The following is a 13,791-nucleotide window of genomic DNA, read 5'->3' as shown; positions in this document are numbered from 1 at the left end:
TGCAGACCTAAGCAACTGTAAAGCTGGGCTTGATTTGGCAACTTGAATCTTCAGCAACTGCATGATCCTAAGTGCCTTTTCAAAACCATTAAGATCACATTCTTCTCAAGAGGTAGGATTATAGCCCCACTTACGGACAATACTATACTCCTTCACTGCCACAAATAATTCAAACAAGTCAGAACTGAATACCCAGTAAGAATAACAAGGCATCAGGTAGCTCTGGAAGAGGCCAAAGAAGATAAGTTTCAAAAATCTTTATTGCTTCAGTGATCATCTAGGAGAATTAGCATTTTAAAATAAGTTATGTCACTAACAATTTTAAACATCTATGAGTAGTTGAAAAACACCTACCCCATTTCCACTTCCTGTCTCAATGTCCAAATAGGAAGGGGGCATTTGAACTTTGCTAAGCACCTTAAAACAAGTCTTCAAGGCATGAGTGAGTTCTGGTAAACCTAATACTTCCATATTTTCCAGGAGAGACTGCACCATATAACTGAGCATCTGTGGAAGATACTGAGTCTGTACTTCAGAGTAGAGTTCCTAAAAAAAATAAGCATTGTTTAAAACAGTTATCATGAGTTATTATTCAGCTGCCTAGCAACGCTGATCAATGATTGATAGACTCAGGTCATGGATGGTTAAGCTGTACAAACTTGCTACAGTGCTATTCCTTCTTTCTTCATTCTACATGATGAACATTGTATCATACCCTAAAAATCTTATGATAGTCAGCCTGCTACTAAGATACAAAAAAGTCCCAGGAAGCACAAGGTAAACTTTTTCATTCCTTTCTTAGAATTACCATATTTTAAAATGCAAACAATTCTTATTTTGCTAGGCAATAGCACAGGTAGTCACATATAAGTCAGCACATAAAACTATACTTTGCAGGATAGACCATGCATATACCCATGTATGTCAATTGGCCTACTTTCATTTTAGGTAATCACAATATGAATTATTTGATTTTAAGTCTCTTAAGACTTTGAAGCAGTGAACTGCAGGTTGCCTTACCAAAGGAATCACGTCAAGAAGAAACACCAATAGTGTGCAGAGCTCTGAAATTGTAGGAGGAGCGCTAATATTTTCAAGAGGATATCTCATCTGTGTGGATTTGTTTCTGGATTAAGAGAAACATTATTTTGTAAGATTTTTTCCTGTCAAAATTGTTGTTATAGTAAAAAAGCTTCATCAAAACTAGCACAAAATACTGAACAGCTACGCTTTCTGAAGCAAAATAAAATGAGATAAAATATTCTGTCAAAACTACTAAAACTGTAGCATGTGGGATGATAAAGTGCTTCTAATTTTCAGATTGAATCTTGATACATTATCTTACTACTTAAAGTATAATCTTCTCTCTTATGTTTAGAAAGAGATAAAAAGATAAGAGATTTTAATTTTTCTTCAAAAAACATTTTTTCTTCCAAGGAAGACCTCTCCACCTCCCCTCCCAAGCCTTTTCCTCCTTTAGCTGTCATTTGGAACATAATTTCTTTTGTTCTCAGGTTGCTAGTTTCCGTCTAATTGTTTAACTGTTTGCATTCTTCAATTATTTTAGGATGCAACTTACGTATCCATCTGATTCTAACATGTATTATGTCCCTTCTAGAATTTAAATGCTTCAGTAAACTTTATTATCATACGCAGATAGCTCTTAAATACTATTTTTAAGAGAAGCACTATTGTTTGACAACATAAACACCTGAAACAATCTTCGAAACATTTGGTCATGTAATCCCAAAGAAAATCCGTGCTTAAGGATGTGATCAACAAATTGACTGTTTTGACAATTTCCGAAGCATTTTTGTTCTCTTTGATTGCACTGTGTGAAAGGGGGAAAAAGGAAAAAAAAAAGAAACAGATGTCAGTGAAGATTCTAAGAGCATGCACATTACAGTATCAGCTGATGTGTTCTAAAATCTTTTTCCCCCCTTTCTCTACAAGCTAAAAGACATTTATTGTTTTAAAGCAAGGACTAAGTCATTCTGGAATAGCTAGTTTCAGCATCTTTCTCCCAGATGAAAGAAATCAAGCCTTCAACTTTGAAAATCAAAAGGCTAAGAGTTCTGTCACCAGACTGATTCTTGGTCAATATAACTGGATTTAATCAACACCAATCCTATACAGTGTAATTAATTTTCTTCTCTACTAATCAAAGAGAAATCAAGTGTTTGTGGGGGAAAAAGGGAAATCATAGAAAAATCTTGTCTTCTATACTGAAGGTCACTTTGTTAAAAACCTAACCTTCCTTATATTGGTTAGATTTTAATAAGTTAGCTTAATATAAATGATACAGTTTCACTTCATAGTTGAAAACTTGTAGTTATACCTTGCAAGTATGTTGCCACTTTGATTGTAGCTAAGTTTGAGATCAGAACCAAGTGCATCTCTGCAGTAGGAATAAAAGGCTCTAATAACTTCAAGGAACAGATCCCCAACCACCTGCGGCCCTACAATTGGAAGAAAAAAGAATCCAGTAGTTGCACCAAAGTGATTGCTAGGCGGCTCAGTTACAAACTTGTATAGACTTAAATTAGGGGTAGCTAAACTAAAAAGCCCACAATCAGCCAAGTAGGAAGAAATTGTTATGTGGCTTTTTAAAATGTCAGATTTTCCAGTTAAAATAAAATTAAATATGTAGTTAAATATTTGCCTCTTTTTTTTTTTTTTTTTTTTTTTTTTTTTTAATTCTAGTTAAATACCAGCTGTTCTTCATTTTAGGAACTTTTTAAAGTAATACTTGAAAAGCCATAGCACTGGTTCTACATTATACCTATGTCACTTCCATAAGGCACCTACACTGCAACCATTTGTAAGTGGGCATAATCATAACCATAAACCTGCAGTTCATGTGCCAAAAATAATCACCATGTCTGTATCCATAAGGAAAACAAGCAGATTTCCCAATACACATTTAACATAGTAGCCTTATTTAAATTTTGAGAGACAGAAGCTGGAAAAATAAGCAAATTGAAATGTTCAAATGCATAAATATATCTAAAAAAATGCATATTTATAAACAGTTTTAAGGAAAAAGTATAAGTTAGGTGTGTGCTGACAACTGCACCCAGTTTTCAAGGGTCAGCACTTTTTTGTTTTATCTGAAATTGTCTATAGAGGAGGTGAACAAATAATAAGTACAATACGCTAAACATGGAACAAATAAAAAAAATTAGTGTATAAAACATTCCAACGAGTGCTTCTAAAAAGGAAAAAAAAGTTAAAGTGACTAAGAGTAGCAGGGCAAAGATTCTTATGCTAAATCCACTTCAAAAGAAAGTAAAAATCATATTGGCTTAAGGCTCAAGAAGTTTTATTTTGTGTGCTGACTTGGAACAGAAAGACTAAACTGAATAATGCAGATCAGCTAAATAATCCTTATTGTAGTTCAGATTAACACTGATTGTCAGCCAAATAAAACATACAATAAGGTAGTATCTGTCATCTACTTTCTAAATTAGATTAATCAAGAAATTTATAATGTAACAACCTTAGTTAACTGTCCCTTCTTCAGCATTTTTGTTGGGAAATAAAAATGCTTTATGTAAGAGGCTTTAATCACGATAGATTTTTTTAAAAAACAGCTGAAAACCAGCTAAAACCAGTGGAAGGAAAGTTGAGCACCGCTGTCTTACAAACAGACTAACAACTGCTTCTACTAAGGTAGCATTCGTTTGTTAGACAAGCCATACAGAATCCTCATCTTTCCTGCCAGTGCTTTGATAATTCTTTACCAGGAAATGTGCTTAAAAGGACTTTCCTGACCCATGAAAGAAGATAAGCTTATCAGAATACAGGAGCCTGCAAAACCAACTGCCACTTGAGCATTTAGACTCAGTACATGGTTTTATTCTAAGTCTACAGGCTTGGTCAATGGTAACATCACACGCCCACCCAGGATAATACCTAGAACAATGCTTTGGGATACAGTCAGTCATTAAGACTCTATTAGCTTCTAACAAATACCAGTTAACCAGTCCATAGGCTTCTCATACCTGTCAAATTAACAGAATGTAATTTCAAAGATTTATCTGTACATGGTCCTTATAGAATACTATTAAATCCTAAAAATCTGTCAGTTTACTTTGGCTTCATTTTTTGGTGCAGAAAGAACAACTTGCTCTTTAAAATAAAGGCTGGCAAAGCCTCACCCTTCTGGTGCTGGCAACTTCATGTACACAACAGAATAGACATGTGGCAGTCAGGGAAGAGGAGGAAATTCTTCACAGCTCAGTCATGAACTCTCCAACTATAGCTCCCACAGCAGTGTCAGGCCAGCACAAGCTGGTAGTGGCACTCACAGAGGCACCCCTACCTCTCCACATCCGTAATAGGTTATTTCCAGCTGGGGCACCTGCACGTAAGTGGTACTGCCCACTTTGGCAGCAGTATCACCATAGGGTAGCTGCCTGGGGGACTACAGTGTCTGGAAAAGCAACACAGTCATGAGGGTCTGATGCAAGTGTATAGGAAGGCCTGCAAGCACAGCCAAGCGCTGGAAACAAACCCAGGCAAGAGTAGTACCGGAGGTTTTCTAGATAGAAGCCGCTTTATCAGACAGAACAAAAAGAGGCCTGATAATGTGTTAGAGAATAAGCTCAAAGGAATGAATTGAGCAGAATACTGAGACTAGGGCAGAAGTGGTTCTTTTTAACTGGCCCCTCAGTTCTGGGCATGGAAGAGCATTATCCTCACTAGGATGCTACACAGCGGAGCGCTCTGCAGAAGAGCCAGAGATAACCTGGAGAGAGTGCTTGCTCCAGAGCACCGTTCTGAACCAGATCCAAGGCAAGGAACACAGCCCCCTGCACGCTAATACACAATGCACACACATTCAGAATTAGGAAGAATTGTGCTGGATGTTGTCTTGAGTCCTACTGTCAAAGGCAATGAACACCAAGTTGTAACAGTTGTTCGCAGTCATAACAGAAGTGACAAGCAACCTTACCTATTTCAGGTTTGTCAAGGAGACTGATTAGGATGCGGAAGGGTTTCAAATAAGCTTGATGCTGTTCCTCTGTATCAGACTCTGGGAATTTCTGATGTAAAATTTCAGTCAAACTCTAGTAAAAAGAAGACATCAAAATGTTATATGTAGAAGAGAGATTGCCATTTTATTAAGACCTGAAGTGTTTCTAAATTTGATTTTGTTTAGTAGTGACTGCAATTGAACATCAATTTTCCATACAGGGTAAACAAATCAATGACATTTTCTTATTGTCTGTACTCAAGAGCTGATCTTATTCAGAGAAACATTTTTAAATAATTCAGGTAGCTCATCAAAGATGCTACCCTTTGGTTTCATTAGATTCCATTTGTATTGTAAGCACATACAATATTGGGATAAATACAGCACAGCAAGCATTCAGATAGATGAAAATATAACCACCAAAAGGATGTTACTTTTAGGGACAGAAAGTAAAGCACAAACCAAGTGGCACAGTGAACAATTCTAGACGCAGTTTGTGCTAACATTTAAAAGGATCATAAATATATCTGTATATAATGAACACCAACCTCAACCAAAAGATCTTTAGAATATTTTCCAAAGAAATAAATAGCATGGTCTTCAGAAGTTGAGTCTGGAGCAAAAGTACCACCTTTAATATCAGAGCCTGTAAGATAAACAAAGGCATCAGAAGTACAGAGAAACACTACACACACATAATTTATATTAATATTGAAATTACACTGCATTTTTAACCTTTGTCATTTCAACACTTTGCTTGAAACTAGCTCACATACTGCTCACATCACGGTTTGAGGCATCCTGATGTGCTATACTGAACATGAATCAAAACCAAGGCCAGATCCAGACACGGGGTCAGCAAGGGCAGCCTTCATGCAACTACATGGCTGTAGCTCTTGCCCGGTCACTTTTAGGCTCCTCTCACACTGTTAAAATGAGAAAAATGGGGAGAAGCTATAGCTCTCTTATAGCCCCTCCTCGACAATTAAGACCATATGGGAATTAATAGACTATTACTCCCAGAAGACCAAGGTTAAAATAGCACCCCACTCCTTTCAGTCCACTGAACCACTTCAGAATGAACTGTGGACGGGACCAGAAATAACTCATCAGAGACCCTGTGATTCAGGACAGTGAAATGAATTCACCTCTGAAGAGAAGACCTGTTTGCCAAATGAATGCTTAATTTTATTAAACAGGTACTTAATAAATGGCCACTAAACAACACTCCATTTATCATCATTCATTATCTGCTGAAAAAGTGTATTACATTTTTAAGCACTGATTTTTTTTCTCTTAGGTATTCAGAATATTTAATATCACTGTGTCGTGTACAGTACCTAGCAACCATGCGTATAATCTTCTATTGAGTGACATGTCTCTCCTCAACAACGTCTGTGTAGCTGCTGACAGAATATAGACTAAATCAGTCCTGTGCAATAGAATACTGCTTTCGTTGCAGTCCTAGGATGAAATCCAAAGATACTTTAGCTGTTTATGAACACTGAAACAAGTCAAATTGGTAATGAGGGTTTTTTTTAAACTGGTAATATTAATGTTTTGAAAAAAAAAGGCAACAAACCATCAACAACAAAATACTTTGTATACTAAAAATATCAAGAAAGGGAATCTGACACAATTGTGATCATTTTCATATTTAAGGTACAGAGGTACAGTTAAGTTAAAAATACTAAAGACTTAATTATGTTATGCTTTAAGACTTAAAATTACTTGCTACTTTCAAAATACTGACTATACTACTAGATAAATTAGGAAATGATGGGGAACGGCTCTTCTTTCAAGTAGTATCTTTCGTAGTCTTTAACAGAAGGATCTTAGTTTAGTGCAAACAATTCCAAATGAACTACTTGAAAAAGGAGTCCAATATTTTTTTCCATATGCAGTTTCTCAGGCCTGAATACTTCAAGCACCTTCCAAATATCATGCAATATTCACTGTGAAAGTACATCTTCACTTGAAGCTGTAAGGAGTCTGAGAAGCAGCAGTGTCTCCTCTGCTATTAAAATTGATGAGGGAACAAGAAACTGCAAAATCTGTTCATTGATTCTGAAGGCACAAAATTCAGACATTTGGTAATAATAGATGTAGGAGCTGGATTGGTTTCACAGAAGACACCTTCCCGCACAAGGTGCGCATGTGACAATACCAAAATAGTCCTCTTACCAAAGCTGTATAAAATGGGAAGAAGAAGAGAATCACTTCTAAAGTGTTTCTTTGCACAAGGACATTTGAATCCAATACTGATACACACAAAGACTTTATCTGTAAAAGGAAAAGAAAGTATCATGTGTTTTACTTCATGATAACATTTAAACTACAATCACTGTTAATAATCACAAGAAGGAAAGAAAGCAAACTTGGTTACATGTGAACAATATCTTTTTAAATAAGAGGATAATTACTCAGCCATTTAACTCCTGCCCCCAAAATGAGTTAAAAAACAGTTTTGTGGAATACTGTTAAAAGAATAGTTAATACTTATAAAATACTTGGTTTTGTAACAACACAGAGTGTCACAGCATGACATCACCATGTCATGTGAAGAAGAAGAATGTGAAGCCTCACAAAATGCACGTATTAAAGTACTCTAACTAGCATTACTTATTCCATCACTCAAGTTTAACATAAATTACTACCTACTGAAGATTTCCATTTTACTGAAAAAACAAAAAGACACTAAATTTCAGAATTGTCTTCCAGAACTGCACTTTGAGAAATCCACATTAAACATTGTATATATACTGTATTGCAGAAAAGCTGGTCTTCAACCTTAAATGCAAATTCAGAACAGGTAGAGAAAACACATCACGTTTATCCTCTGATTTGAAACAGCCAGTCTTTTAAGGCTGTATGTAGTACCGATTACCAAAAACTGCAGAAGCTTCAGAAGACTTGCATTCTGCAGGCTAACCAAAATGTGTATGGGAGATTCTCTGCTATATTCCAGGTAAGATGCTTCCATGAAGTAACCACATTAAGCAATTCCAAAATGTGAACATTTCAGTCTCTCTTTCTCTCTCTCCAAAACATTTTTAAAAGCATGTGTCGTGGTTTAACCCCACCTAGCAACTAAGCACCACGCAGCCGCTTGCTCGCTTCTCCTCAGTGGGACGGGGGAGAGAATCAGAAGAGTAAAAGTAAGAAAACTCATGGGCTGAGATAAAGACAGTTTAATAGGGGTAAAGCAAAAGCCGCGTGCGCAAGCAAAGCAAAACAAGGAATCCATTCACCACTTCCAATCAGCAGGCAGGTGTTCAGCCACCTCCAGGAAAGCAGGGCTCCATCACATGTAATGGTTACTTGGGAAGACAAAATGCCACAACTCCGAATGTCACCCCCTTCCTTCTTCTTTCCCCAGCTTTATATGCTGAGTAGGATATCATATGGTCTGGAATATCCCATTGGTCAGTTGGGGTCAGCTGTGTCCCCTCCCAACTTCTTGTGCACCCCCAGCAACCTTGTGGTGTGAGAAGTAGAAGAGGCCTTGACTCTGTGTAAGCACTGCTCACCACAAATCCAAAACATAGCCCATACTAGCTACTATGAAGAAAATTGACTCTATTCCAGGCAAAACCAGCACAGCATGTTGTCCTAATTTAATACAGAGAAGGCACAATCTGCTAGTGTGCTGGTATTATGGTGGATAAGACTGTTCTACGAGTGCAATGAACTTACTGTGAGCTTATAATCAGCGCCAAGCATGTACTTCTGCTGTTTTCCAGACAGCTCTCTGTTGATATGACTGACAACAAAAAGAGAAGCAGGCAGCCTGATGGATGGGCTGACCAGGACACCGCCCCAGAGTGCTCCATAGAACACTTCTTGGCCCATCAACAACGAAAGCTTCACAAGCACAGCATCCGTTCTGTATGGAAATATATTTGACATGAGAAAATAGATTTTTGTTAGTTCAGTTTTATACCATAAAGGAAATTATACACAGAATTAGTATTGTAGTTGACATAATTTATTTAATTTCCTCATCTTTGTATTATCAGGATTGCCCTTTTCATGTGAAGATGGCCGCATCTGATTGTACAAAAACTATAAAAAAACACTCAATCCTTTGTCACTGTGCACACTCACTGAAACAAAACTTCTGTGCATACTTTGGAAACTTATCCAGTAATTATCTGCAAACATTAAGCTCTGACCAAATTACTGCAGTAGCTCTGATTGCAAGATATTTATGGTGAGAGGTGTGCAATGCTGAATTGGAATTAATTTAAGCTGATGCTAGACTCTGAAAGCCAATTTTTCCAGTCTGGGAACTGGAAGATATCTTACATATTTGTACTTACAAATGAGTGGGCTCAATCTGTAAGTCACTGAATGAAGGAAAACTTGATATAAAATAACACGCTGTCAGTTATTGCACATTGGACCAGTACACTGAAATGAGTTTCAGGCAATCATATTGGAGGTCCTATGACTGACTGCTTTGGCAATCCTGTCAGTACTCCAGTATTTTACTATAACGTAGGGGTTAAAACGTCATGTGAGAAATGGAGAAGTGAGAAAAGAGGAAGAAGTCCAGCACAGAAGAAAGATCTCCCCCCCCCCCCCCCCCCAAATCTGATGTTCTTTTGCATTTCTTTATAAAGTAGCCCTCAAGCCATTTTTTCTTTTCCATTTTGCATGCGCACACACACAGAGACACAAACTCATGCATATGTGTGTGTTTAAGAAGGAAATAGTGTCTAGGCTGAAGCATGACCTAAGCTAGTTTCTGCCACTTTGAGGAACAACAGGAGATGTATTAGTGTTAGTCGTCAGTGTTGAAGATTCTGAAAACCTTCAGTGGAAAGTATCTCATGAAGCTGAATTTAAAATTAATCTAATACATCTTCCAACACTATCTTGGCCTATCTTTCTTGCACCAGAATCATTATGATGAGTAGACTAAAGAAAGACTTTCTCATGTAATTTTTATATTTCACAAAATAACATTAAATTAATTTTAGCATAAATCTTTCACAGTGAAATATACAGTCACTTCCTGTCTGTGATCCTGTTTGTTCAAGGCAAAGAGGAAAACAGTGCCATCAAGAATAGGGGAAAAAGGTATAAAACCAGAAGTCGGACCTTGGAAGTTAATCTGCAATTCCCATTAACTCACTACTTCAAATTTAGTCAGTTTCAAAATAAGCTCAGTCTCTCTAAAAAGGCTTCAGATAGACAGAAGATTTAGTTTCAAAGGATTCCCTTTCTTCCCCAAGTCCCCAGGAGCTAGTGCTGTAGGAAAGTAAAAACTATACACCATCATTTACAAGCCTACCTGACAAAAAGCACATACTAAAATTAATGTTTCTGCAGCAGATGTATAAGAGGTATATACTTGTCCATAGATCTAATGTTCTGGAATTGGTAACTGAATGCTACTCACCAAATTGGGAACACATGCAATCTACTCTTAGCCGCTCCAGCAATTGATATGAGCCTTCAATTTAATACTTGTTTTTAAAAAAAGGCATTAGACATAGAATTATTTTGCTTATAAACAGTGATCTATGCAGCCTAGCACATCTCACTCTTTTTTTTTTTTTTTCTTTTTTAAATGTACACACAGCTATTTAAGATTCAAAAAGGGCAGAGAGAACAGCCAACACATCCAGATTGGCAATACAGAGGAAGTACATTAACAATGCAACGTTTGGTGACTCTTTAAGCAAAGAAACATTTGGATGAAACCTACAGTCCTTGCGTTCTTGTGAGATCTTACAAAACAGTTCTGATAACTGAACTAAAACCACTACACAAACGAGTGCTGAGCTGCTCTTCTCAGCACACTTCCTGATCCTGACTTTATCGTACTGAATACCATTGCCATTACTGCCAGGGGCACCCAAGAGTGAGAGAGAAAATTTTTTCCACAATACATTTTATAAGAGTTGCCTCTTGCTCGTGTTTTCAGAACCTGAGGGTAAGTATCTGGTACAGAAATACTGGAAAGAATTCATATGCTCTCTTGTGTTACAATATTTAAATAGAATTTATCGACAGAGCAGTGGTTTGGGGAGTCAGGCTAATTATTGAGGAGTTCAGAGGAGCTTTAAGAAATAGTTTTCATTCCTTTCGCTCAGCACATCCATTTTTAACCCTCCTTTTCCTCTTCTCTCCCGAGATAAAAACAGAAGGGGAAAGGGGTTTTCTACTTTAGCACTATTCATTGCATTTTCCAGGGACTCACCATACTTCCACCCTTAGAAGCTCTTTTATCAAGCCTGCTATATAGAAAGCTGACAGAAATTCCTTGAGAATTCCCTAGGAAAGCAAAATACTGTATATTGCTTTTAAATTAGTATTAGTTCTCACCTGTCATAAATTTCTGATCCTTCTTCCAATCCAGGCAGCAGTCCAATTAGAAAGGCTTGAAGACCAGGCAGGAGGGACTTTTGGAGAGGAAGAAAGTATTTCTCATACAAACCAAGGAGAACAGGCCTCACTGACATTGCTGCATTTGCCAGCAGAGGAAACAAACCAGAGCTTTTTTTTAAAAAAAATAAAAAATAAAAAAATTAGTTAATTAAAATAGACTGTGAAACGCAAATGCTTTTAAAGAAAAGTTTACCTGTACAAGAATAAATCCTTGGCAAGCCATTTTGTCCCAATAATTTTAAAGATTATTTCATAGGTTTCTAATGCCTTTAAATGTACTCCACTAGGTAGTGCTGGATGCAAACACTGAGATAATCTTTTACTGATTATCAGCCTTCTTGGCAATAGAGAATACTTCAAGTTACTCTGAAGAGCCTGTGGAAGAAAGGAGATGAGAAGAAATAGCTATAATATAAACCATGACGTATATGATGGCTGCATGACAAAGGTTTCCTACTAGCACTCTAAGAAGAAATAAATGCATTTAAGAGTTTTCTTTCATAAATGCATTTTGTTAACACTGAAACAGCAGAATTCTGCAACTGAGTTTTCATATGGAATCAGTCATGAACAATCTAGAAAAGTCTGGTCTTATTTTGCTTAGAGGGTGGAAAAGGAAATCAAAGGACAGGACAGGGACAGGGTACCTTTATCCTATCTCCAGTGGAAGTAGGGAAGTGACAAGAAGAGCATCTTAGCTTTTAAGTACAGGGAATAAAGTAAGAATTAAATAACTATCTTTCCTCATAAATTTTAATTTCACATATAGCTGAAACATAAACAAAAAACCTTCCAACCAAAGCAGACATGATTAAATGGGACAATAACATCTTAGAGAAGTTATTTGTAATTCTGTGTGGCTACAGTCAGTAAGCTTTATTAACTACACCCACTACATTGACATATAAGTAAAAGATCTTCAAGACAGGAAATAGTTAAATAAGCATTGCAGTGTCCTGGTATCGGCTAGGACAGTTAATTTTCTTCCTAGTAGCTGGTACAGTGCTGTATTTTGGATTTAGTATGAGAATAATATTGATAACACACTGATGTTTTAGTTGTTGCTAAGTAGCACTTATCCAAAGTTAAGGATTTTTCAGCTTCCCATGCTCTGCCAGCAAGCAGGTGCACAAGAAGCTGGGAGGGAGCATGGGCAGGACAGCTGAGCCGAACTAGCCAAAGGGATATTCCATACCATAGGATGTCATGCCCAGTATATGAACTGGGGGGAGTTGACTGCTCAGCCATAAGTCAGCGGGTGGTGAGCAATTGCATTGTGCATCACTTGTCTTTTCTGGGGTTTTATTTCTCTCTCTCTTTGTTATCTCTCTTTTCATTACTACTACTACCATTATTAATATTTTATTTTATTGCAATTATTAAACTGTTCTTAACACACGAGTTCTACTTTTTTTCCCAATTCTCCTCCCCATCCCACCACAGCGGGGGGAAGAACGAGACAGCAGCTGAGTGGTGCTTAGCTGTTGGCTGGGGTTAAACCACGACATGCCGACAAGACAGTTCTCTGGAAAAAAGAAACTGTAGCACCTTTCTTTGGAAAGATTACTTTTCCTTGACTCTCCCAAAGGTTAAATCATGGTCTTATCCTATGTAATTGTTTTAAACTTGAGGTTCTTCTATCCTGCCTGAAAAAGGGTTTTGAAAAAAGCAGCAGACAAGTGAACTAACCTTTTATTGCTCATTTCCAAGAAAAAAAACAAAACAGTTCAGCAATGATCAGGGCATTCACTTGAATGCTGAATACTCTCATCAGCAGTAAGAGGAAGAGATAAAACCCATCATCTTTCAAAGGTGTGTGCAACTTATCGTTTAAGACTGCAGTTGGTGGGCATGAGAAGCTAGAGTCTGTAAGACTACTATTGCATTATTTCTCCCATTTGCTGCCCTGCCTAAACTAAGAGACCAGCTGTTAGTAAATAAAACTTACTCAGGAAGAAAAAGGCTGACAGTTTGTAACAACTGTAAATAGAAAGGTCACACCATTCTTAAATGCACACAGTACAGATGCCGTTTAAAGCCAAATAATTTCCTTCCTTCCCTCCCTCACTATGAGCAGGAGATCTGCATTTTAATAGGTACTAAAGACTAGAATCCAAGAATACAGCAATATTTCACATATGAAACTAAAACAGGTTATATTCATGGAGTTATCATTTATATCTTTTTATACCTTTTATATTTGAAACATTTACTCATATATTACATGAGTAATCTTATTTCAATGTTAAAGATTGAAATCCTTAATACGTGTAATAAATTTGAAGACTGCTTCAAAGCCGGACTTTGAAACATTCTGTTTATATTGGTTGGTATGTTTGTATATTTGCCCACGCCTTCTGTATATATGAAACAAAGTAATTACAAAAAAATATGCAAGTGGTAAACATTTTTCC

The 13,791-nt window shown here is 36.9% G+C and overlaps 1 protein-coding gene across 11 annotated transcripts in view; it reads right to left on the bottom strand.

Annotated features, from left to right (window-relative positions):
* The window catches only part of DOP1B (DOP1 leucine zipper like protein B), a 54,064-nt gene that overhangs the window by 28,850 nt on the left and 11,423 nt on the right, over nt 1-13,791 (bottom strand). For all 11 annotated transcript variants that reach the window (XR_007510320.1, XR_007510322.1, XR_007510324.1 and 8 more), the window contains 11 exons: nt 11,571-11,752; nt 11,315-11,485; nt 8,675-8,864; nt 7,163-7,261; nt 6,319-6,442; nt 5,527-5,624; nt 4,958-5,072; nt 2,339-2,459; nt 1,712-1,831; nt 1,021-1,126; nt 355-546 (listed from right to left, as the gene is read on the bottom strand). Coding sequence is in view for 6 of the 11 variants with exons in the window: in XM_049835341.1 (XP_049691298.1) it covers nt 355-546; nt 1,021-1,126; nt 1,712-1,831; nt 2,339-2,459; nt 4,958-5,072; nt 5,527-5,624; nt 6,319-6,442; nt 7,163-7,261; nt 8,675-8,864; nt 11,315-11,485; nt 11,571-11,752 (1,518 nt within the window). In the remaining 5 variants the exon portion in view is untranslated. The remainder of the gene's footprint in view (nt 1-354; nt 547-1,020; nt 1,127-1,711; nt 1,832-2,338; nt 2,460-4,957; nt 5,073-5,526; nt 5,625-6,318; nt 6,443-7,162; nt 7,262-8,674; nt 8,865-11,314; nt 11,486-11,570; nt 11,753-13,791) is intronic.

Source organism: Accipiter gentilis, chromosome 32, assembly GCF_929443795.1.
Source record: "Accipiter gentilis chromosome 32, bAccGen1.1, whole genome shotgun sequence".
Taxonomy (NCBI): Eukaryota; Metazoa; Chordata; class Aves; order Accipitriformes; family Accipitridae; genus Astur; species Astur gentilis.
The sequence above is the reverse complement of the archived record's forward strand: the minus strand, read 5'-3'. Positions and strand labels throughout refer to the sequence as shown.